The sequence below is a fragment of the Crocodylus porosus genome, unplaced genomic scaffold, assembly GCF_001723895.1.
Source record: "Crocodylus porosus isolate Cpor-Errol unplaced genomic scaffold, CroPor_comp1, whole genome shotgun sequence".
Taxonomy (NCBI): Eukaryota; Metazoa; Chordata; order Crocodylia; family Crocodylidae; genus Crocodylus; species Crocodylus porosus.
Window position 1 is genome coordinate 34,041,778 of NW_017728914.1, and position 25,694 is coordinate 34,067,471.

General features: G+C 41.7%; 1 protein-coding gene across 2 annotated transcripts; it reads left to right on the plus strand.

Annotated features, from left to right (window-relative positions):
- Positions 1 to 24,566, plus strand: G3BP1 (G3BP stress granule assembly factor 1). 2 transcript variants are annotated; one of them, XM_019535257.1, is made up of 12 exons: positions 1 to 108; positions 13,547 to 13,660; positions 15,347 to 15,428; positions 16,012 to 16,185; positions 17,537 to 17,627; positions 18,167 to 18,260; positions 18,616 to 18,820; positions 19,414 to 19,515; positions 20,128 to 20,239; positions 20,768 to 20,893; positions 20,997 to 21,127; positions 23,507 to 24,566. In XM_019535257.1, exons 2-12 carry the CDS (start codon positions 13,566 to 13,568, stop codon positions 23,711 to 23,713), a joined length of 1,419 nt encoding a protein of 472 aa, XP_019390802.1. In that variant the 5' UTR covers positions 1 to 108; positions 13,547 to 13,565; the 3' UTR covers positions 23,714 to 24,566. The 2 variants fall into 2 exon arrangements, with proteins under 2 accessions (XP_019390802.1, XP_019390803.1); XM_019535258.1 differs by having other exon boundaries at positions 21,018 to 21,127.
- The last annotated feature ends 1,128 nt before the right edge of the window (positions 24,567 to 25,694 follow it).

The window sequence follows — 25,694 nt, forward strand, 5'->3', positions numbered from 1 at the left end:
CAGCTATATAGGTAGCAGCCGGTGCCGGAGCACGCCGTTGCGTGAGGTGCTTCCCGTCGCCCGGTGCTGAAGTGACGCCTCCCGCTGTCGGTCCCGCTCCGCTCGCAGGTCAGCGGTGCCCGCCCCGCCCGGCCCTGCTGCCGCCGGCGGTTGGTGTCCCCCGGGGGGAGGGGGAAGGGGCGCGTTCCTCTCGCGCGGGGGGGAGGGGCCGCGGCCCAGCTTTGTCCTCGCGCGTGGGGAGGGGCGCGAGTCCCACTCCCACTCCCACGCCATGCCCTGCCCGCTCGCCCGGGGGCTTCGCTTCTTTCCGCCCCAAGAATGAAAGAGATGGCGGCGGCCGCGCACGAGGGGCCTTGGGCGAGGGCGCCGCGGGGAAGAGCCGGGCCCGCCTTCCCTCCCGCGGCGGCCCCGCACGAGGACACCCGCCTACCTACCGACCGACCCACCTACCCGCCCGTCTACCCACCCGTCTTAACTACCCACCTACCGACCTATCCATCTACCCACCTGTACATCGACCTACCTACCCGTCTAACTGCCCATCCACCTGCCCACTCATCTAACTACACACCATCATACCTCTATTTATCCATATAATATATATATTATTATTTTTTTCCTGACACTTTGCCTACAAATAAATTTCTGGCAGGAGCAGATTGAGCTGGGCTCTGCACTGGGCCAGACTTGCTGGGATCACTGGTTCTCAACTTCTTTTTTTTTTGTGTGTGTGTTTTCTTTTTGCACCAGGACCTATTTCTAAATGCGGCTGGTCGGCCCCTCACTCTTGACCCACCCCCAGATCCCCAGTGTGTGTGTGTGGCTGGGGGGGAGCCCAAGCGGCCCTGGGCAGGCTGGAGCTGTACCAACTTGCAAGGGAAAAACTATAGTTCCCCATGGGTTTGTTTGGTTTTTTTCCTCCTAAAAAGGAGAATCCACTTTTAAAGCTCATTCAGGTCCCTTTCCTATATTCTTGCAGCCCACTTTTTGGGTGGCGACGTACACTGGCTTGCGGGGCTAGTAGGGCTGCAATTCTCCTTTGACCTGAAAATATGAAATCTTGCAAGCGTGCTGCCTTACAAAAGTTTGTGGCAAAATAGGCATAGATGTTAGGGGCTGGAAGGGACCTTGCAAGATCTTTGGGTCCAGCTCCCTGCCCTAGGTGGGGAAGATGATAGGCAACAGGATGTCTACAGGGGGAAATTAGGCAGGATCTGGTGTTTTCTTTTGAGTTGTTACCTAACTAATGGTATCTGCACATGCAGACGCTGCACACCGCAGCATATTGGGGGTCTTACTCCATCTCCCACAAATTAGACTTTGTAAATCACTTCGAAAATACTGTGCAGGATGTAAGCACGCAGAGTAGGTACTACTTTTTCCCAAAAGAACTGAGCTTTTGTTGCTTAGCTGCATTTTTTTGCTTCTTTTTTTTCCAAACGTATAAATTAAATTTAAAAAAAAAAAAGTGACTTCAACATTCACATTTCAGACCTGTGGAATTAAATATTAGTATTCATGGGTTACAAGCCTGTCTCCTCTGTGTAAGCTTTGGGTAGGTGAGTTTACATTAGGACTGAATGTAACCAATACAGAAGCAGAAAGATGTAAGCCACATAGGAGAATACCAGGCGGATACATTTCTGTCATGATGAAGCTGGCTGGACAAATACAAACCTACTGGAAATCTCTTGTAGGTTCCTTCACATAAATTGCATTGCAAAGAGTTTCGTGCATGCATCCTTCTTGGGTTTAGGTAGCCCCAAAGACGGCTAACTTAAGAGGAGCAAAAGGAGTATTTTGTCCGATGATCTGCCATTTCTTGTTGCCTGAGTGTCTGTTCAGGTGGAGATATGGTCCAAGTTGGTAAAGCCCCAAACTTGGACTTGTGCATATTTAAAAAATCTGTTAATACTTAACTTATAATGTCCACCGGGTATTTCTTAGTGTAAGTAAGTAAATGTGCTTAAAGTCCTTTTAAGCTTTAAAAGGACCATTATAAAACACATACGTGTTTCAAGAGATTTATAATGTTGGATCCATGTCCTCTCTTGTGCTTCAGGAGCATTCCCCAGGCTAAAATGTAAACCAGAATCCTTTTAGAATTGCTGCTGCACTTCAGGTTGCTAAGACTATAGTGTGTGAAACAGCTTTGGGGTGTAAATTGTGCTTGCCTGTGCTTTCTTGCACATTGTATTGTGCCATACTGTACATGGAAAAGCAAGAAACTGAGGGCAGGGGCCTTGTATTATAGCTATGAATTGTTCGAGGTCTTGGCTCATAACTTTAGTAACTTGGAATTACTGAATTTGACACATGATGGCCCATGGGAAGAGTTAGAAAATATTTATGAAATTAACTGCTGAACTTTCAGATGCCATCACTCAAACCTTTTTGAATGTTTTTAAGTAACATGGCAGGTGGGGAAAGTTGAAGAGAAGTTGGAAAGCCAATTAAAATGAAATGGGTCTCAGATCTCATGATGAGATGCTGTCTTCTGAATATGTACATCAGTTTCTGAGCCTGCCATACTTCATTTTTGATTTAATTTAAGTAATGAGACTTTCTGTGGAGAAGCTGGACATGCACAAAACATTTGAGATGCGTTTTAATTAATGTAACTGAAATTCCAAATAATCATGTTAAAATACTAAGTATAATTTTTTTCCAACTAAAACTATTGTGGATTCTTTGGCTGGAATTGTCTTCAACAGCCTTGACTAGGGCAAAAGAAAGGTCTGAGATTAAATACAAATGATAGAGTATCAGACATGCTCATTTCATACTCGACTGGCATTGAACGTTATACTTGTCTAAGGTCTGAGACTTAATATAGTAAGGCTTCGACCAATTCCAGAAAGAAACAGCTAGTCAGTTATAGCCTTGAGGGCTGATCCTATTTGAAGTATCAGGGTAAGGTACACATTTTCTATGCTCTTAGGGAGTTAGGGGCTGATTTAAGGACTGGTTCAATAGCCACTTGCTTTTCTTCTAGATGAGTGAATTGCTTGCAAAAGAAGAACTGCTAAAAAGTTTATAAGCATTAGATTTCTTAACTTTAGCAGTCATGCACAGAAAAACCCAGAAAAACTTTATTTAGCACTTGTGCACAAAAAACTGTATTAACCTGGCATTATGCTTCTAGGGTTAACGGTCATGGCCAAAAACCCTTCACATAGCATGAATACACGTGGTGTTATGCTCGCTAAGCTTCTGCAGGCACTGATCCAATACCAGAGATCAAAACTTTCTTATCCCTCGCTTAGGACCAGCAGTTGAGAAGACACTGCGTCCTAGGGTTTTATGTAACTCGGTATAGAAATGCCCTTGGCAGATTATAACTTTGCTGTGCCTGGAAACTGGAAATTCATTGACTCTCCCAGTGATGGAGTTGGTCTCCAATGTGACTGGCAAGAAAAGGCCATTCTTATAGCCCAGAAGTAACTCTTGTATGTAAGCATACCCCTCGTAAATGAACTACCAGGTTACTAGTTCTAATCTAACTGAATGTTATGGATGTACACCGTTAGCAAATCCCATTACTCCTGCCACCCTAGTCCACACATGCTCACTGGGTGGGGCGGGGGAGTGTGTTCCTGCTTGTCTCCATAGCCTAATGAATTAAGGATTTGGGACAATTCCTAGAGGTGTGTTTTAGATTAGTGGGGAGAGGGAAGGGGACCTTATTCCCTTCTGCCTGTTGAATTGGGCATCTAGCCACAAAGGTTTCAGGGTTTCCCTCTACATCTTTCCAGATGACTGTTGAAGCAGGTGAAGTGAGGTAAATAACTGCAGTCTAGCTTTGCTTGCAGGATAAAAGGAGATGGACGGACCACACGCACTGGATTCACTTGCCTCACGGCAAGTCTTTGCGTTTTAGAGTAGCATGGCTGTTTCTCTGCCCAGTTCTCACTTACCCTTCACTGGTGTTTTGGATGTACAGTGGGAAATGAAACCATGGCCTGCTTCAGGCTCCTCCAGTTCTGCTGTGCTGCAACCTGTAGGAGTAAAAGACTTGCTATAAGTTTAGACAAAAAAATCATGCAGACAAAAATCATGTCAACCTGAAGACTGGAGGCTAGCTGTGATGCGGGTGAATCTGCTGCAGGTGGTGTGTCTGTTTCCTTTTACCCCACAGTAAGCAAAGCTAAACCAGAGTGACTTAACAAGAGGTAAGTTTACATTGATCTTTAGGTGTCAGGGGTCAGGTGACAGATGCTTTCAGGTTTTAAATCTTGGTGTACATAGACCAAGCATAACAGCCAAACTGAAGATGTGAAAGAATTGTGTTCCTGTGTGGGTTTGTTTGGGCGTGCACCACAGCGGCATTGTGCCTCCCTGTACAAACATACGAAAACAGAAATGGAACCACTTACGTTAAGACCTCTATATAATGTGTTCTGTGGGTGCTAGTCATGGATTTGCCCCTGAGACTGCTGTTTTTCAACATCTAAAAGGAGCTGTGTTGCTTTCAGATTCACTGGCTTGTCAGATGCTAAGCTCAATAATACACCTTAGGATGGTAGAGAGCTTCAGATGTAGGGAGTACATTTTGGGTTGTGCCATTCATGCAGACTGGAGTTTTGGATGGCTGTAGGGCAGTAGTCTTGCAGCATTCCTACATATTCCCTAAGAGTTTGCAACACATGGTGCAGCTTTTATGCACAGAAGATGAAGTTGTGCCAAGTCCATTACCTTTACCCAAGATGTAAAGTACAAATAAAATGGTGACATAAACTTGGTTTGTAGAGTTTTTTCATTGTCGAGAATGCTTTTTAACTTTCATTACACATGCAACTACTTAGACTCAGCCCTGATACAACCCTTTAATTTGACTGCCATTATCCAGGTCTGCTAGGGAGCCATTAAAACTTTAGCCAGAAAGAAATGCTAAACTTCATAGTTCATTGCTATTTTTTCCCTGGCCTGTAACTAATATTCACTTGATGAAGGGTGATTCTTTGTTACACAAGTGTTGTGAAATCTAACTTGCATATTATTACAACTTTATTTTGAGAGCGGCATAAGAACTCTTAAATTAGTCTCTTTTTTGAAGCATTACGATTACCAATATATCTAATGTCTTCTACCATCAAAGTATAACAATGGGGAAAGAGGGAGGGTGAAATCTTTCCTGGAAAACTAAAGACTGTGGAAAGACCTCTTCAATAAGTGAGTCTCGGGGCTGTACCTTAGTAAGAAACTCTCGTATATACACTTTCTGGTAACAGAATAATCTGTTAGGAATTCCTGTGGCCACCCTCACAGACATGCCCCTTATCTATTGCTTGCCTTTGGTAGGTGTTGGATAGATCTGAAGCTTGTCTCTCTGTGTTCCTAGCTGTAGGAAGGGTAGGAATGTCTCTTCTCTTCCCCCACCCTGAACCTCTGCAGCAGTAGTGGGAGCAGGTTTCTGCCATGCTGCTGTAACATGTCACACTTTAGGTATTCGTTCCTTGTGAACATTCTTCCATGTCTCTCCCCTTTTGGGCAGCAGTAGCATGAAATTAATGCAGGGGTGTTGATGCACCCCTGCTTGCCAGCTTCTGAACAGCAGCAGTGAAAGTGGCTAGTTTAATTTGTTTTTCTTGATGTTTGTTTGGCAAAACTGAACAGCAACTGAGAGGATAGATTTTTGTCTACAAAGTGGAACAGCATTGCATTTGTTTATTCTTGGTTGGCATTTGGAAAGGTAAGCTAACAACAACAAGGACTTAAAAACTACTTCAAAAGACAGTTATTCTGCAGAGGTCTGTGCTTATTTATTTGCATTCTGATGGCATCTGAAGGCCTTCCCTCACGCTGTCTGGGAAAGCTTCCCATCTGCCATTGGCAAGTGGAGGATTTTTAAGTATGAGCTTGGGCAGTGCTGACTTTAATGTTGAGCTTTTATGCATTTTTTTCACATGGATCTTTCAGTGTGTGTCAGTTAATCTTTTAAAATTTCTTTTGGCTAAGATAATTTTTTTTTTTCAAAGGCTCCTCAATATAGATGTTTCCATACCTTGCTAGTTTGGACATTTACCTTCAGTCAGAGAAGCAGTAACCCCTAAGAATTTTTTTCTGGTTGAAGTAAAATGCCAGTTGCATTTTTAACTGGTATAACAATACCAGCATTCTTTCCCCTGTCTCCTCCCCACTTAGATCATCTCAAAATCCTTTAAAAAGGAGGCAGGTATCATTGTCTTCATTTTACAAATGGGTAAACTGAGGCCCAGAGGCACAATTTGCCTAAGGGTACATTGCAGGCTAGTGCCAGATTCTTTTACACAACCCAGATTTCTGGAGTTCCAGGATAGTATTTTATGTGCTAGGCCACAGTACCCATCTTATCATGTATATGTGGTCTTCCTACTACAATGACTTATAGAGCTCATTGCAGATACGATTGGCTGAAATAAAGTTTGAACGAAGATCCTAGTTATCTTTGCAGTAGGTAGGTCAGTACGCTCTAGGTCTGAATCTCTCTTACACAATTAAATGGATAATTACTAGCACATATTATGCACTTTTTAAATGCTCTAGGCTTGTGTGATTGATGCTTGCTTGTTTCCAGTGAGCTGTCACTGCTTAAGGGTTACATTTGTTAATGTTCCAGAGGAGGTAAGAATTAAATACCAGTAATTTTGTAAGTTGTCACAAATTAAATCTTAAACATTCCATTATTTGCAGCTAAAAAGGCCTTGGATTTGATGTTCCATCGCTTAGCTTTCTGCACCTCGTTCCAAAAAGATGAGCTATTTGATTTATTATATCTAAGAAACACTAGAGCAGTGTGTGCCCATTCAACAACTACAATCTGTTGACTTCTTCACTGTTAACTAGTTATGCCTGGAAGGCCAGCGTGTAATATGACTTTTTCACAGGCAGACTGAACATCCTCCTATGGGTATCTGTCAGAGTACAAAAAAGTGGTGCCTTCTTCAAAACACATAACTTTCAGTAACTGCTTCCCCTGCCCCCCTCCCCTTTTCAGTTTGGATTTTAATGCTCACAAGGCTCCTTTATTTCTGTAGTTTTTCATTTAGCTTTGAATAATCATTCCCCATCTTGGAGGAGACCTGTTTTTAAATCTGTGATCATCACCAATTCTGACTGCTTTAGGATTTTTTTTTTTGTTTTTGTTTTTGTTCCTCAAGTTCTTTGGATGCTGTCTCTACCAATATTTGATGTGATGTGGGTTTGTCAGCAAATGTGGGGCTTTTAACAGCCTTTACCCTCAGATAAAATATAAGAATGTGTTTGATGGGGAGAGAAGCTTGCTGACCACTTCTGTTTCTGCTGCCTCGGTGTTTAAATATGCATTTCCTTGAAAAGGTTCATATTACTTGTTCTGCTTCAGAACAAGGTAGCATGGTGATACGTTTCCCCGGTTAGGAGAGTTCTGGACCTTGCTTAGCAATGCAGGTTTATCCTGCTTGTGTTGTATTGTCTATCTGCTCTCTGGTGATTTGTAACATTATAGTTTCTACAGGTACCCACTTGCTGTCCTGTATTCCTGCTAGTTGAGCAAGTGAAGCTTAATGGAGTCGTGCAAAAGAGGAGGGGGGTGGAGACTAATGCAAGGGAACGTGTTCTTCACTGCTTGTTTGCATTTTCTTGCATTCACTCTCATTTGAGTGGAGGCATGCAGAAGTGTCCTGCTTTGCAGGATTATTTGTTCATTTTATGTCTCTTCTTTCTGGCTTGTTGGATCTGTGGAGTAGCATGCATTGGAAGCACTGTCATATTAACAAACGGCTTGTTGTCTTGAGCACGTAACTAAGCAACCTGAAAAATTTTCAGCTGGATGAATATTTATAAGTTATTGAGTGGAATATACATTTCTGTAGTCTGCCATGTGCAAACTTTTCTAGGGAAATATTCATCCATGAAAAAAGATAACCTACAAACCACCGTTTAAGGAGCTGGTTGATGACTAACACAGTCAAGAATTGGCATGTGTGATGCCTAAACTTGGGGGGTGGGAAACTGTTCCAAGGATGGTGAATGTGTGCTACAGCACCCCTTGTATAACTGAAGATGAAGCTGTGGAGATGAAAATCTAAAAAACATCTACCCTGCTTGAGTGGGCATTAGTTAGTGTAGCAGTGCAGTGAGGATCTTTGAACAAATGAGCTCTTTAGCTATAAAGAGCTGGATTAAGCTTTCCTGGGTGTGCTTCAATAATTTGTAGGAATTTGGCAGAGTTGTAATGAAGATATCAAATAAATTATCATTTTCCAATATAATAACAGTCCAAAGAGGTGGGATTCAGACTGCCACAGGATTCTTCATTTTACTGGACAGTGTAATACTGCCATCACAAAGATGTGCAGCACATTGTGGCGATTTGATACTTTATAGATTATCTGCTGTGTGTAAACAACTGCAAACTCTCCCTCTGCCTAGAGAAGGGTGTTTTGTGCTTGAATGCTTGCAAAGAACAATTTTTCCAACTATTTAATTGGTCTAAGAAAAGATATTGCATTTACCCAAAGAACCTTGCCTGCTGTGCTGAAGCTTACTCCAGTAAGAGGAAGGGGGTGAAGGAGTTGGCAGTTGAAAAGGCAAGGCTCCGAAGGTAGGTTGTGCCATTTATCTGAAGGTTTGTAGAAACCCATTTCTACCCATCTTAAGTTTTAGCATAACAGCAATCAAAGATAAATTTGCTTCCAGAAGGATGCTTAACCCAGTTATGACTTTTTTTTCCTCAAAAGGGAGGTCTGGAATCTTGATTTTTGAACTGGCTTTTGGTTGAGCTGAAGTCTTCTGGGATCACGATGACAGATTGAGTAGCTTTAGTGACCAGCTGGCCTCTTTGAACTTCAGCACAGCATTGCTTACACAGGAGATGATGAATTTGGCGGCAGTTGTGTGGAACTGGGACTTCAGTTAATTTTATAATCATAGTGTTGAGTATTTGAAAGGCAAGAGCTAATAAATATAATATTTTTCTGGAGTATTTGCTAAATTAATCAATACTAGCTTATGCTAACATGACACCTGTCTGTTATAGTACAAAGTTGCTAATGAGTTTTGTGAATCTAAGTCTTAATTTGCTGAATATCAAATTTGCATAAAGAATTCTCTAATTTACATAACTGTACTTGGGGAGACTGACTAGCACTGACACTGCCAAGTATGAGCATTGTAACAGATGGTGGAGTTTTCCACCAACCAGGTGAGGACCAGTTGAACATCTCATTTTAATCTGTTGTTTTAAGAACAAAGCTAAAACTAAAATTGTGGTAGTAGTACACAGTTAAATTAATGGTTTTGTTTGCTTATTGGAATAGAATAATGTGGGCTCCTATACCTAAAATTAGGTGGGTGCTTGTTCCTCCGTGTTAATCGTTTGGCATCTTCTTTTCTCATAAGGCCTTCCCATGCCTCATTATAGCCAGGACTCAGAAAGAGGTTTGATAACTGTTACAATTAAGTGATAACTGAGGTGCTTGGCTACTACTGTGCTCTGCACAATACAAATACATTTTTTACAGTTTTTCAGTTACCATAATTCTGTGGTAAAGTAATTGGGTAATGAATCCCTCCTGAATCCCCAGTGCAAAATAAACACTTGAGAGAGAGGAGGTATACCTCATTCTTGTTGTCTTGGCTCTGGAATATGAACAGATAGATGCTTACTCACAGAAGCAGTGGGTGCAGCTGGAGTAAAAGCAGATTACTCTTCGGTGATTAGGTCCTGTTAGAGTTTCCTCTCCATCCCCCAATTCCAGTTAACCAGAGCTGGAAGCATTTGTATTTCTCTTTGCATGTTGCAAGTCAATTTTGGTAGAGGATTTTACCATGAAGAACATGGGATCAGAATGGCTCTGTGCTTAAGCTTTTGTAGTGCTTGCATGGCAAAACCTATGGAAATCTATATTCAGTATATGTATTGGAACATGTTAGCAGAGCTGTGTGGAAGGTAACATCCATGTGGCTGAACATAGTGATGAGGATGCGTTCACCTGAATGTGAAAGGAGGAAGATGCTAATTTTGGCAGGGATGACTCAGCCAGCAGTGAGAGTAACATCAGCTTATTGAGGTCCTGCGCAATGCAAATCCATCAAACTTTTACTTCAAGATCAAAAGCCATCAAATAGTTGCCTCATCCAGCTCACCCTGAAGTGAGTGGAAGGCCTCCTACAGATATCTGTATGAGTTAGATCTGGCCCTATGTTTCCAAGTCCTTTGTATGTTGTAAAAATTAAGCAAACACCTTCGTGTACATACTAATAGGGAATCCTGCTTGTTTGCAAACTGATATAGTGTATGAAAAACTGTCAGTTGGAGCTTAGAGCAGAGGGCCTCCTGCTGTGTGACCTACATAACAATTAAAACCCAGGGTCTCTTATATTAACTAGATGTGGGATGGGAATTCATTGCTGCTTCTACTCCCACCAAGTTAGCCTGGCATTTCACAGGTGTCCTGGGGAAAGAAAACCTTGCTACATTTTGGTGCCAGTGCACCCATAACCTGTGTGAGTAAGGTTCTGCTCTTCCTGTTTCTCTGGTTCAGTTATCCAAATCTAGTCTTCCCTAAACTTGACATCCTTAATATTTCAAAGGTTAAAATGCTTTTTTTAATGGAAAAAAATTATATGGACAAATAGGTAGAGTCAATCTCTCACCTTCTTGCCTCCTCTCCCCTCCCCCCCACTCTTTTCCCTTTTGTATAGGAAAAGTTCCTGATGTATTCTCTACAGCCATGGTTTTACCTTCTGAATTGGATCTAAAGATTCAGCCTGTGAAGGTGCTTGCAAAACCCTGGTTGTGGGTCACAGCTTGTTTAACCATGGGCTGTGACCATTCCTTTCTCTCTCCGTGCTGTTGCCTTTCATTGTTCACAATATCACCATCTCAATTTAAAAACCAAAAATGCACCAATTCATCATCATATTTACTTGTGTGTTTCTGAGTCCTGGTTTTTTTTGTTTGTCTTATCCCTAGTATGCCTCTTGGGACAGGATGCATCTCTTCTGTATTTGTATGTCACTCAGCCCAACAGGGCACTGGTTTGGGACAGATTTTTTGGGTGCTAACAGAGCTTACAGTAATACATCCAAGTGTTCAGTGATGTGGAAGATGCATACTGATTGTGTATTTGTTGACTGTAGAGGAGGAGGTAGCTAACCTCCTGAGCCATCAGAAAAGTAAAATTGAGGAAAAAGTTGCCTTGGTTTTGGCTAACACCATCCACGCAGGCCATCACAAAAGTGCAAATTCAACTTATTGGATGCATGCTTTCTTATACTTTTATTCTTTGGTGTTTAAAATTACTATTTGCATACCTGATGTGTCCTTTACTATGGTTATAATTTCCTTTTGCGTAATTTCCATATGCTTTTTTGTGCACTGGAAATGATCAATAAACCATTGCCCTACCAAGTCGGTCATCTCCAGAACCAAGGTGATAGTAGTGGCTTCTCATATTAGCCAGAGCAGCTAATGAATAACTTACTTCTCTTAATGAAAACATGTCAGATTGAGGCTGCAACTGCTATGAACCCCATTATTATTCATATTTTGTGTGTGTAGTTCTCTTTACCTTTATGTGACTAGCTTCTTTGCAGGTGGCTTTCATGAAACTTGTGGATCAGAAGGTTAAGTACACATTCAAAGTTAACAGCTCTTTAAAGTCAAATATCAAAGTTGTTGATTCCTAGTCAAGCTGCTGTGAAATCCTTCTAAGTGTGCTGTACATTATTAGCACTAAGGAATGCAAAAATCTATACATAATTCACAAAATAAACTCAAGAAATTTCAAGTGGGAAGCCATAATATCATAGACTTTCTGACCTGTTGTCTTTTTCAGAGAGACTCAGAAAGAAATATTCTTATTTTCTGAAGGGTGTCTTGAGCCTACAAAGTTTGCAAACAGCTAATTTAAGCTATTAACCTTTTCTTTCAGAACATTTCTACTAAATGGGTTTCTGATAGGCCTTACTTGAATGTCACTGAACAACAGCAGCAACCACAAATGAAAGAAAATTTGAGGCTGGGCTTCTCGCCTGCGTCCCTCTAAGAGGCCCAGATGGGGAGGCAAAGATAGCTGCTCGTATGCATCTCCAGTTCTGGAGTTGGGGTGGTTTTCCCATGATATAAAAAGGTGCTTTTGAGGGCTGATTTTTTAGAATAAAATTAGTCTCACTGGCGATTTTCCCACTCTTGATATTCCCCTTCATTGACCTAATGTCAGAGTACGGAATAAGTCTTCACGTGTTGGGTACATGCTCCTTCAGTACTGGAGAAATTCCCTGGGAGGCTCTTCTGATATCCTCTGCCAACAAAGAAGGCTTAGAATTTGGCCCTGAAGCTATTTTTAGTAACTCAAACCTTAAATAAAACCATATGGGTCAACAATAAAGCATGGAGCAGTTCTATAAGGCTTCACATGGTTGGTTTGGGCTAAAGGGGGCAGGTTTGAAGTTCTTGCCTATAGGAGTTGCATGCTGTACTTCTAAAAACCCTGCATTTTGATTGGGAGAGTGCTAGGTGGGAAAAGGGATTAGAGTGTCAGTAATACTAGAAAAGCGCCTTTCAGACATCTCTTCTGCTCCTTACCGTGTCTTTTGGATAACATCTGCTTGGCTTACTGCAGGCTTTTTGCTGGATTTTTGTGCCTGTCAGCAATACTGAGTCAGTGTAGTCGCAGCAGAGCCAACTGTCATATTCTGCCTTGCATCAACAACAAAACTGTCAACTAAGCTCCAGTCCTACTCCATGTCTCTCTAATGGTTGGTGATATGAAGCAGAAAGGACCCTGCTTTGTTTCCACGTCAGCTAGTATCAGATAGGACTCTGAGTATAGGTAGCAAGAACATTTTTCAACTTTTTTTGTTTTGTTTTTTTAATAACTGAAGGGAAGCCTGTATGGGGAAGAGTGCCTTCTTGGTTAGATATGAGAAGTTAAGATATTTCATGGCTTGTGCAGGAGAGAGTTCCTTAATCTGTTAATCCCCTAGGCTCAGTAAAATATAGTCGGTCCTAGCATACATTTGATTTACCTTGTGGATTTAGGTGACATGATCAACTAAATGGGGGAGGTAAGTGGGGAAAGAAGTTGCTTACTGAAGTTCATAGTAAGGTAATTGTTGTATATAATGCAGTATTCCTCTCAAATTTGAGAGGTGGCTTGAAAACTGTCACAGATTAGTATGAGTCCTGTGCTGTTGACTAGAAATAGGTTGTTTTGTACAGACTTTTTCAAAGTGGTCGTAATACAGTAGCTGGCTCACTTCAAAGTGTCTGACTTCTGAATCTAATTGTGAAGTCAAGTGACGCAAGTAGGACTTGGATCAGCTCTAAGTGACTTAGAAAATCCTCTTCAAAAACCTTTCTTGTTTGCTACCTGCTCTCTGCTGTGATATTTAGGATGCCTAAGTTCCTTTGTGTTGCAAGGAACCCTTTTCCCACAGAGAGAGGAGTGGGGGAGGAGGCGTGATTTGAAAGTAGAGCTCTCTGTATTGGTTAAATTGATCATTGTGGTAAAACCAGTCACATACCAGTGGAATGCAAACATTGACATTGTGCAGTTAACATACGTCTTTTGGTCTTCAGTTTTCAGTTGACCAAAGAAATGGTGATGGAGAAGCCAAGTCCCCTGCTGGTCGGGCGGGAATTTGTGAGGCAGTATTATACTCTACTGAACCAGGCACCAGACTACTTGCACAGGTAAAGTTATGCTTACATAACTTGATACACTGTTTTTTGTGTTGTGTATTCCTTGTTTTTAATTTACATATAAATGTTAGCAATTCTTGCCTGCTATAAACTGTAAACAAGTGTAACCCACCTTTTTGGCTAGCTTGATGTAAGGCTTGAATACATGTTTTAATCTCTGCTAAATGGACTCTTACCATCAAATGTATTCATTCCCAGCAGCAAGAGCCAGAAGTTTCCCTAAACTTAGTAGCCAGTAAGATGCACAGGCAGTGAAATGGCTAGCCTCTTCCTGTCTTTGAATCTTCAGTTAACAGCTGGGACAGCTAGAGACAGTGTCTGAAGCGGTAACAAGATGCTTTAACCCCTGTGTCACTGCTCCCTTCCAAGCTGTGACTGACTAGATTAGATGATGAAAAGCAAAGATGATGAGAGAGACCGTGTTTGTCAAAGGTATCTGAAATAACTACTGTTCCTGCTTGTAATTTAGTTCCAGTTTGTATTCAGATATAACCAGATATAAATGCACATTAAGTACCAGTAATTAACCATATAACTAGTTACCTGCTGGTTTTTTTTTGTTTGTTTGTTTGTTTTTTAAAACCATGATTTAAAGTCAGAGACTTTGATCTAACTCTTTTTAGGAGCATCGGTGGCAAAATCATTCTGAATTTAAATCCCGTCGTTGTTATAACATGCGTTGGTAGACTGACTTGTTTTGGGGCTGTCATGCTTTCTTTATCTTGCTAGATATATATTTCTAGATTTTTGAAACCCATCTTCAAGTTAAAAACTTAACTGGTTATGAGGTAAAGACTTTCCAGAGTTGTTCCCAAGTGTGGCAAGCAGTTGAATCTCTCTGGTTAGTCCAGACAAACAGTCTATTGGATCAGTTATGAGTTTCTGTTCACAGTTTTGTACCTGCTGCCAGCATTTCTGGTACATTAGCTAGGAGTGAAAAAAGCTATAAAATGGAAGGATGACTCATAGTTTATGTGTTACTATAGTTTTTGTTTCTAGGTACATAAAACTACATATCCTTGGTTCTGACTAAAATTTATAATGACTGTCAAATAAATCTTGTTGTACACTTACTACCTGGATGACTGGGATGAGACTGTGAGTTAGCTGTGTTTGTCTGAAGCTAGCAGAAGGTAAGGTAGACTCGCACTTTATAGGCTGAATCAGAGATATCAGACGGCATCTGATGAAATGAACTCAGCTCATGGAAGTTTATGAGGGGTGTTGGGGGGTGGGTAAAGAACCGTGTGATTATATATAAATAACTAATCTGATTTGGCTTATGTGCAAATCTTCCCTGCCTTCTGTGATGCAGAGAATCAGGAGGACTGTCACAATCCCAAGCAGTCTGTGCTGCTGGAAAAGCAGGCATATCAAGAGTGTCTTTCTCTGTCTCCACTTCCTATATCAGTTTCTTTGACGAGTATCCGACATCACAGTAACGACCCTGTCTAGCTTCTGGAAGATGGAACTCTTCTTTCTCTTTTTGTTCTTGATGATTATAACAGCAAGCACGAGGGTTTCTTTACTACTCTGAAAATTTAACTGAATCTCACTAGTGCACCTTCAATACCATTTGGTTTAAGGATAGTATTTATAGTATAATGTTATTTTCAGAACTGTAGTTGTTGCATTAAGAATACTGGACCAAAGCTTAATTTATAACTTCCTCAACAGGTTTTATGGAAAGAATTCTTCCTATGTCCATGGTGGCTTGGATTCCAATGGAAAACCAGCTGATGCGGTCTATGGGCAGTCGGTAAGCACTTGTAAAAGTGAACAAAATAGTGTCATGTGACTGAATTTAAGGACTGGAATGGCAGCTTTTTTTTGGATCCCTTTGTTTTAAGGGATGATTGTGTTTCTGAAGCAGATCTGGGTGGTGAATCAGTTGATTAGAAGTCTGCTCACGCACTTTGGAATATAGTAGTCTGCAGTTTGAACACGTTGGGAGGTTGCATTCTGGGTCTATAAAACTGATTTGTAGTAGGAGCTGCTGCTTCAGGAGGTAGTAGGCAAGCTGGTCAAATTTTCCCCATACTAGGAGCAGTTGGAATTTGGAACATATTTGTGGGGTATGGTGTATGTCGGAATAATTCACTTTCAACTGGAGTGTCCAGATCCACATTGGACATAGTCTCAAGCCTTTAAAATAAGTGGCTTTGAGGAAATAAAAGCATGCAGTTGGACTTGCTTTGTAAGGCTTTAAAGGTAATCTTAGTTATAGACTTCAGAGTATACTTTCTGTTACTTAAACCTGCTGATTTTACCCTATAGAAGCAGTTTCTGCTAACTTAAATCCAGTTTGAAGTGGGTCATTGACTCTAACCTGGATCTTGCAGGACATCCACAAGAAGGTGCTGTCACTGAACTTCAAGGATTGCCACACGAAGATCCGTCATGTGGATGCCCATGCAACTCTCAATGATGGTGTTGTGGTGCAGGTGATGGGAGAGCTCTCCAATAACATGCAGCCAGTGCGCAGGTTCATGCAGACATTTGTGCTTGCACCAGAGGTATGCTTTCGTCTCGTACGAACATTGACACGAAAGTAGGTTTGCTATTTGGCTTAGCATTAGGAAGTGAAAGTTCAAATTTGGGCTCTGTGCCAAGAAACATTTCCATAAAAGGCATTCTGGAAACTTAATTCCATGTTTCTATTAACCATGAAAATATTGTAAGGGCATGTCATGTTTTGAGTTGGGACTAGTAAGTGGCATTATTATAACTTTGCCTATATATTCTGAAGTGTTATTTTATTTTTCTGTAACCATGACTTGCTCTTTTAGCAGCTGATGCCACAGACTGAGAAGATTGCCATCTCATTTGAAAACTTGGGTTTCAAGGTTTCTGATGCTATAATGTATCAACTTTCCACTGAACTATGTTTTCAAAATAGTCATTTTTTCAAACAGAACATTTCATGTAGTAATTGAAAATGTCAGTGAAGACAAATTGACAGTTGTCAATCTCATGTTAAGATTTAATTTGGCCTTTATTGGTTCTGTCAGTCATAAAGAAACGAGATGTGGTTGTCGCCTTCCTTGGACTGAATAGTGTTTTTCCTTTTTTTGCTTCAGGAGTTGTGTTTATATCTAACTTTGGCATTTGTATTGTCCTTCATTGTTTTTCTCCAAAGTTGTTTTTTTTTTTTTCTTTTCTTTTGTGGGGGGGGGGAATTCATATTATAGTCCTGTCTCCCATGAATATCCTGCATCTGTATTATAATGGATGGGGGGTTGGTAAGGACTGCAACAGAGGTCTTGGCAGGCTTGTCAAACCTTTTATATGATAAAAGAGTGTGAAAGTGTCAGTAAGCAAACCAGAAAATTCAGGTATTGTGCATGTTGGTTATTTATATGTTGAAGATATTTCCCCCAAAGCTAGCCAGCATTGTAGGCCAGACCTTTAGGCTTGGCTAAACTGTTTGATGCAGGGTGTGGAGTTAAGGGCACAGTGGTTCAAAGTAACCTGTCTACTCCCTTAGTCCTCTCCTTTAGTGTAGCCTCACTGTAACTTCTAGCAGCCTCACCGTAGGTCTGCTTTAAGTCGATCACTTCCCATGGTTCCCTAGGCAGTACTTTTGGAGCGCAAAGAACTAATAGCTTTTGTGCTTTTCTTTGAGAAATATTCCTGATCCTTCTCTGGAGAAGCTGCTATACTGGTTCTGTGTCCTTCAAGGGTTTTGTGTTGTCAGGGCAGAGGAGATGGGCAGTTTTCTGTTCCCATTGCCCTGTTGGAGTGCCACAGAGGGAATGGAGCATGGTCCAAATCTACCACTACCTGTAAATGCTTCATGATCATTTAATCTTTTTATTTTAGGAGTAAAATACACTTAAACCAACTTTTACCTCTGTTTGCCTACAGGGTTCTGTTGCAAATAAGTTTTATGTCCATAACGACATCTTCCGCTACCAAGATGAGGTCTTTGGTGATTCAGACACTGAGCCACCTGAGGGTAAGTTCCAGAAGCTTGGAAACTTCTATTCATGGCTGTTTCTGTGACATTAGAGGGTTTGTTGATTCCAGTGCTTGATACCCAGACCAGAGGGAATTCTTTCTATTTTAGAGCAGATTTGCCATGTGTCCATTGTTCTTCTGTTTGTTTTTGTCCTTTTCATACTGTCAGTGTTTTACAGGCCCTTGATGCAACACATGCCGTTATACTTTTTTGCAATATGGTCCTCCTTTTTCCTGTCTGTGGTCATATAAAGTTCTGAGTGCTACAAGGCATTTGGGGGATATTTAATGCTAGACTGTGGAGACCATAGCCAGCAGATCTGCTTTGTCTAAATATTTGAAAAAAAAAGACCCTCATAACCAAAGCTTTAAATAGTCAAAATAGGCATTACTTACTTTTGCTATAGTTTGGTATAACCTAAGTGTAAGTACCTGATATCTACAACTGGGCCAGCATGTTGTCATAGATACTTCTGAGTTGGTACTGAGTGTTTGTGTTTATTTTCTTTTCTTTTTTTTTTTCTTTTCTAACCCCAGAATCTGAGGAGGAGGTGGAGGAACCTGAGGAAAGGCAGCAGACTCCAGAAGCAGTTCCCGATGACACTGGGGCTTACTATGAGCAGGCTGTCAGGTAATTAGATCAAACTCGGAAGTCAGACATTGTGTAGTGTGGTCTGGTCAAGGGGAGTGCTTCTGTTTCTGACTTCTTCAGGAAAGTTCAAGCATAAAGGATATTGAAATTACAGGCTCTTGACTCTGAGACTAAGAAACTAGGTTTTCAACTGGTATACTTTTCTGTTATGAAGCATGTAATCCTGTTGAACGTGTTAACACCCTCTCTCCTCCCCTCAGGTGAACCATACCCATGGATTGTCTCTGTAGTTCCTGTTGAATGTAGTGGACTTTCTCTGCTTGGGTTAAGATCTCACCTTTGGTAATTCCCATTTACAGAAATAACATGTTACTATTCATGGTGTTTCTGATAGCAATGACTTGGAAGAACAGCTGGAAGAGCCAGTAGCAGAACCAGAGCCTGAGCCCGAGCCTGAGCCTGAACAGGAGCCTGAAGCAGAAGTGCAGGAAGAAAAGTCTGAGCCGGTACTGGAGGAAGCAGCTCCTGAGGAAACTGTGCAGAAGAGTCCTTCTCCAGTTCCTGCAGACCCAGCTCCTGCAGTGCAAGAGGACTCCAGGGTAATGCAAATGGCTGGCTTCCACTGTATTGTTTTTTCATAGGTTCACCTTTTTGTTTCGTGTCCATGTAGAATTTTTGCCTTGGCAAGATGGGGCATCTGCTGTTTACAGTAGTTCTCTCCTGACCGTTAACTAGATATTTTACATGTTACATTTCTTTCCAGAAAACATGATTGGACATCTAATTGTTGCTGATATCAGAATGACAGTGCATTCCCCGCTCTCCCCCCGGTCTTACATATTTATGTAACAAATCTGGCAGCTATAGAATAGGCTTTTTTTTTAAAATCATGCACTCTAGGATAGTGAAGAAAACCGTCTTTGTGCGGGCAGAGTATAACCAATGCATTCTGAAGTCTTCAACAGTGGCCCTGGTGCACTGCTGCTTCCCAGCTTTTTTTTTTTTTTTTTTCCTCCGCTTCTGCAGTGTTAAGGGGCTGGAGATGACCTCTTCCTGCAATGACTACTTTAAAGCTCCTGTTACCACCCCTTGACTTGGGCTGTTTGTGTCCCTGAAAAGGATTTGAACATGGATCCACACAGTGGTTTATTAACACTGCTTTTTTTTTTTTGCGTCCCCCTTATCTCCCCAGACATTTTCATGGGCATCTGTAACAAGTAAGAACCTCCCACCCACTGGAGCTGTTGCAGTGTCAGGAATACCACCTCATGTTTTAAAAGTACCAGCCTCACAGGTAGGAATCTTGCATTAATTACAAGCTTTGTGTGATACTATTGGAGTCACTTGAGAAAAAGTGTCTACAACAAATTCCTTGTTTGTGTGGTGTGGCTTTCTGAATGTATTAGTGTCATCTTGTAAACATTAATCTCAGTTTAACAACAATCTCATTCTTAACTCTTCTGGCTGAGAGGAAAACCTTCCACAAGCAAACCATGTGTCTGATCTGTATTAAGCAAAGATTGAATGAGGACCAGGTTCTGTAGAATCTCCTAAGTTCTAGTGAGCTGGGCCATGGTGGAAGGGTTAGTCCGGCCTTGTCTAGGAGTTAACAGGAAGATTAAGCATAACAACTATGGTTAACCCAGAATAAACTCTTTTGAATGAAGGATAATTTGAATTCTAACACTAACGAGCAAAAGAGCAAGCTGTGTTTTGTACTTATAAGTATAAATTGGGCTCAAGTCTTTGTTAGAGCCACTGATGAAAAGCTTGATCATACTGTCATCTGCAAATTAAAGATGATGACTTCTGTGCAACTCGATTTTGAACTCCAGAAAGTTCACCTTACTTCTGTTACTGGTCTTGTTTGCGAGCCATCACTTACTTTCTGCTTGAATTTCTGCAGCCTCGCCCTGAGTCCAAACCTGAATCGCAAACTCCACCACAGAGGCCTCAGAGGGATCAGAGGGTGAGGGAGCAGCGAACAAGCATCCCACCACAGAGAGGACCCAGACCAAGTAAGAAGAATATATTTGCGTTTGTACCTTGCCTTCTAATGTTGTGGTGGACCCAAGAAGAATTGATATAGAAGAGGATGAATGCTGCTGTTTGTTCAGTTCTTGGAATATTGGTCATTAAAGTCCTGCTGCTCTGCATATTTGAGCTGATTTTGGCCAGATCTTCTAGGCTTTGGAAATGAACTCAACTCTCATTTTGAAATACTATGCTTTTTCTTTTTCATTTGTAGTAGTTGATTCTGGGCAAGCTGTGGGAGGGTGCTTGAGTATGTTTTCAGCTGAATTTGCTGAATCAGGTTTCTGATAGTTTGTGTAAATTCACAAACTAAACATGAACTTCAGCTGTTCTGAAGTTTACTTATCACACATGTAACTCCCTTCTTGTAAATGTGTGGGTATTGTGAAATTTCAGCACCCTTGGCTAATCCTGTTGCAAACCAGTTACTCTGTTTTACCAGAACGGTTCGGCATTTTATGATCACGGATACTGCTTGGTTTAAGTAAGTGAATGGCATTTTTTTTCTTTAGTTCGTGAAGGTGAACAAGGTGATATGGAGACTAGACGGATTGTGAGGTACCCAGACAGTCACCAGCTTTTTGTTGGGAACCTTCCTCATGATGTGGATAAATCTGAATTGAAGGATTTCTTCCAAAGTAAGTTGCTGCCTTGTGTTGCTTGGCTCGTTACGGAGGGTTGGGGCATTTCATCCCAAAGCACATGCCTGTTCCTGCAGAGCATTCTAATGTGTGACCAAAGAACTCGGCTCCTCTCTTGCAGGTTATGGCAATGTTGTAGAACTCCGTATCAACAGCGGCGGAAAGCTCCCAAACTTTGGGTTTGTGGTGTTTGATGACCCTGAACCAGTTCAGAAGATTCTTAGCAACAGGGTAAATAAGCCTTGGTCTAATGGTGGTGGCGAAGGAGGAAATAGAGCAGTTGAATATCTTTTTATTAATAGTGGGCAATATTGATCTCGGTAACAAGACGGCACATTCTGCTAGCTAGTCAGCCTCTTAATTGCCCTTCGTGGACATGCAAAGGGGTGTTACCCCTCTGTGCCATTTGGTGAAGAAGTTGGCAGAATTTAGTGCCAAAACCTACAAAAATGGAGGTAAGGCTGCTAACTACAGGGTGAATGTGGAGTAATATGTGGCAGTAAGAGAAATTAACCTGGTCATGGGCAGCTGGTGCCGCCTGAGTTTGGAGGGGGGGCACTTGCCCCCTCGGCAGCCAGTCAGTGACCGTGGAGGGTCCCCCTGCGGCTGATCCCACTGACGACCGGGGTGGGGCCCCATTACCCTGACCCACAAGTAGCAATGGAGCGCTGCTGGCACTTTCAGAGAGCGCAGTTGGCTGCAGGGGGATTGTGGGGATCACTTCTGGCACCCCCACTCCCTGCCCAGTGCTCTTAGGGGGGCACCAGCGCTCTTGCCTGCCCCCCGCCTGGGAATTCTGGCTGTCGGGGGTGCATGTGCACCCTCTGTCCATCGCCACTGAACCCGGTCATTGTAGGTTGAGATTTAACCCAGGAAGCCCAAAAGGATTAAAAAAACACGTTGCATGTGGGAAGGTTGTGTTGAGGGCAGAGAGGAGCTGTGGAGTTCCTAATCTAAGAGCAAAGTGGTCCTCTACCCAGACCCTTAGTGCAGTCATAAACTGTGCCATGTTTGTTTAGGAAAGAATGTATGTGCTAAACAGGCAGAGCATTGCTATCTTTTTAGCCAGTCCCTGGCTGCTGTTGATATAAACGCTGTAGCCAGTGACCAAGCTGAGTGGTTGGTCATATCTGCTGTCTACATTGTTTCAGTTGTGCACTCAAGTTTTCCAGACAAGCAAACCATTATTGAGCCCAAATTAACTATCTTTAACAATACGGGGAATGTAATTAATATGACCCAGGACTAAATATTTTAAATGTTTATACCTACAAGGAGGGACAACTCTATCTCTGTTCTGCTTCTAATGGATAGTTTTCTGTGGGGTGGCAGGAAACTAAACAATTTACAATACACTGGACACTAGTGCGCTGTCTTAAATTTTTAAAGATCTGGTCGTGCAGAAATAACTCAGTTGTATTGTGAATACTCTATATTAGTCCTTTAAACTGATTGATAAGCTACAAGCACCTGCTAGCAAGGGGCTGATAATGAAAGGTAATGGGGTATTAATAGAGTTCGGCAAAGCTGCAATGATATTCCTATACACTTGCCCCTTTGCCAGGAAGGGGCTTAGTACCCTTTTTAGATGCTTGCTGTTTCCAGGGTAAGGTCAGTGGACACTGATAGCTAGGCTTTCCCTTTGGTAGAAAAGATAACTTCTTGCCACTGTGAAGACTCTTTCAGTCTTTCTATTTATATTATGGCATAACTAGTGATTCAGAATCATTCATGCTTCTGTTGATATTTCTAGGATTGTGAAATTTAACACTCGAACAGCAAATCAGCCTGCCTTTTATTACTAAATGGGGATGTATACTGACAGCTAAAGGCCGTAGGGGACAGGGCTAAAAGCAGTCGCCTCAAGGTACAGCAGAGGAAATTTTAGGTTGGAGAACAGGAAGAATATTCTGATTAGGAAGGTGTTCAAGCAGTGGATTAGTCTATCTAGAGAAGACAGAAATATTCAAGTGCAGGTTGGACAGACACTACTGGGATGATTTAGTTGGGGATGATCTTGCCTTTGAGGAGCAGGGCTAGATAAGATGACCTCATGAAGTCCCTTCCAGTCTTACTTTCCTATGATCTATGACTTCTTCTCCACTTCAGTAGCAGCGTGACTTTCAGATTCAGTAACCACTCATCACAGTGATTCAAAATGCTGCTTTTATTAAAAGGGAAAACTTCTCTAGTGTTTGCGAAGTGTGGTATGGAACTCTGGTCAGACTCCCACGCAGTCCCAGGGCTGGGATGCACAATTAGCTAATTGTCAGTTCCTCCTAAGCTAGCTCAGCTCACCCTGCGTCTCTTCAATTTAAGGAACAATGGAAATGAACCAGAAAAACTCTATGCATCTTTAGTGTAATATTTTTGTGGCTGGTTTCCCGCTCTGGCATGTCACTAATTCCTTGGCCATGTGGCAGGGTTACTATTTATGGCTCAACTACCAGGTTAGTCACATCTTGACTGTAATATTTGTCAGGGTCCCCTTTCTCCCTGCCCCCCCCTTCCTTTTTTCTCTCTTGTAGCTGGTACTGCTTAATGAAAGGCTGTATTCTGAGAGTTCCTGCTGGGTCAGTAACACTGGTAAATCTCTGCATTCTCTTACAGCCTATCATGTTCAGGGGAGAGGTACGCCTGAATGTGGAAGAAAAGAAAACACGAGCTGCCAGGGAGGGTGATCGCAGAGATAACAGACCCCGTGGACCTGGAGGCACTCGTGGGGGGCTGGGAGGTGGGATTCGAGGGCCTCCACGTGGAGGGATGTCTCAGAAACCAGGATTTGGAGCTGGAAGGGGCATCGGGCAACGCCAGTGAATACATCGTGGATGATGACACAATGGCACAAACCTTTGTTCCTGCAGATTTGTGAATTTCAGCCTTGGGTATCTTGGAATGTGGCCCTAGCCTGTTATAGACTGCTACGTTTGATACTATTTTGGCCCTCTTTTGTTTGTGTTATGGTTTTTTGTGATTTTTTTTTTTTTTTTTCTAGTCCTTGTCCCAGATTCCAGCTTTGTGGAACAATATTAGGAAAAGTGGATTTTAAAAAAAGAACTGAGTTTCCTTGCTCATTGCAAACTGATGGACTGGATTTCTTGTACCAGTGGTCTTTCCTAATGGATTGTTTTTTCCCTGTGTACTGAAATTGAATGCATTTCAGTCAGTTGGAATAATCTTTCATCTGCATGTGTTGGAGAGCCTGTAGGAAAACCTAGCACTTGGCAAGCATTTCAAGGGCAGGAAAACTATTGTTTATTCCCTGAGGGTCATGTGAACATCCTCTGGTCTGGAGATGTTGCCACTTGAAAAATTGACATTCACCCTTCTCTGTGGCGCTGTAAAAGTGGAATAAAGGGCATCCATAGAGTCTTTTTTTTCTTTTTCTTTTGATACATGATCACGAAAAGGAATTCTAACTACTGTTCTACCACTTACAAATTTTGGATTGTGGGATAGGTTTTAAATGTCTAGAACTTGACTCTTAAAACACTTTTCCTGAACTTGTGAAATTTTTTATTGAAATAGGGAGTTTTTTTTTCATGTTTAGTTTGTATTTGTATAAAAAAAAAAAGCAAAATTGTTGTGCCTTCTATTTATCTCTCATTCCAGTCTTGGCAAATTGTTAAAAAAAAAAATAAAATAAAAAAGTCTAGATTTGCTTTATCAAGTGGAGAGTATGTGGGGATTTTTCCAAAAGGGTGAGTTGCCTATCGCTGCCTTCTGTCACTGGAACTGCCTAGGACAATGGCTAGACAATGCTTTGAAAATCTGAACCAAGCTTTACTATGGCAGCATGTAGAAGGGCAGAATTTGAAGTGGGTAATTTGGAAGGTGTGTGTGTTAAGGCTGATTTAGCTGCATGTGCTTACCTTTTCGACTGAAAAATGGATGCTTTCCACGTAGATGGTTTTGTAAAAAATTCTGTTGTTAAAATATATATATGGGAAGCAAGGCTTGCTTGTTCAGGACAGAGGCAGCAGCTAAGTGATGTTAGACACGCATCAAATGCTGGTACATTGTCTTAGTACTGCAGACTCAGTAGACTCCACTGAAGGGATATGAAGGAGAATGTGAACTTCCAAGACTCCCATACATGTACATCTTCTTTTTAACATTAGCTTGGTAAGATTGCAGCCTGATTTTTATTAGTGTCAGTTGGTCTGGTATTCAATTGAAGTTGTGCAAAACCTCTGAAAGAATGGTGTGCTCATACCTTAGAGCAAACACTCGTTTCTGGTATCACATAAGACCACATCAATAATTTCCTCCAGAATTTGTCTGTCTGGTCTGGCTTTTCCAATGCAGGACCCATCCAGATGCAGCACATCTGTCTTGTCATCTGATATATCCAAAACTCCGATAAAGCTGCCTGTGCCTGGGAGTGATCGCTGTAACTGTACTAGAAAAGGAACTTGAGGGTTGAGTAGAAATGGTATGGCTCTCTCCTGTCTGCACCAAGACAAACTTGGAGGTTTTACTGTAACTTCAGTAGAGCTGAATGCTGCAGTTTTGTTTTGTTTTATTTGTGACCTGGTCCTAAATAGAAAGCTTGGTTGTGTGAGCAAACTCAATGTAATGATGGGAGTTGCAGTGTGCCTTTTATGTTCAAGAAAAATACTAGAAATATACAGCATTTCCTCTTCCTGTTCCAAAAGTTTTCACCACCTTCAGAGCAGGAAAGCAAACTGGCTATCAGTGCAAAGCGCATAAGGACAAATCTTTTTTCACAGCTGTTTATCCTTGACAATTCCTTTCATTGTCCGTCTTGCCTATACCTTCATAATGGTGAGCTCAT

What these genes read in the sequence shown, in the direction of transcription:
- G3BP1 (XM_019535257.1), top strand. Translation starts at nt 13,566, where the DNA reads ATGGTGATGGAGAAGCCAAGTCCCCTGCTGGTCGGGCGGGAATTTGTG. An exon ending in GCACCAGACTACTTGCACAG is followed by an intron (nt 13,661 to 15,346) that starts GTAAAGTTATGC and finishes CTTCCTCAACAG; the next exon opens with GTTTTATGGAAAGAATTCTT. An exon ending in ACAGAGAGGACCCAGACCAA is followed by an intron (nt 20,240 to 20,767) that starts GTAAGAAGAATA and finishes TTTTTTCTTTAG; the next exon opens with TTCGTGAAGGTGAACAAGGT.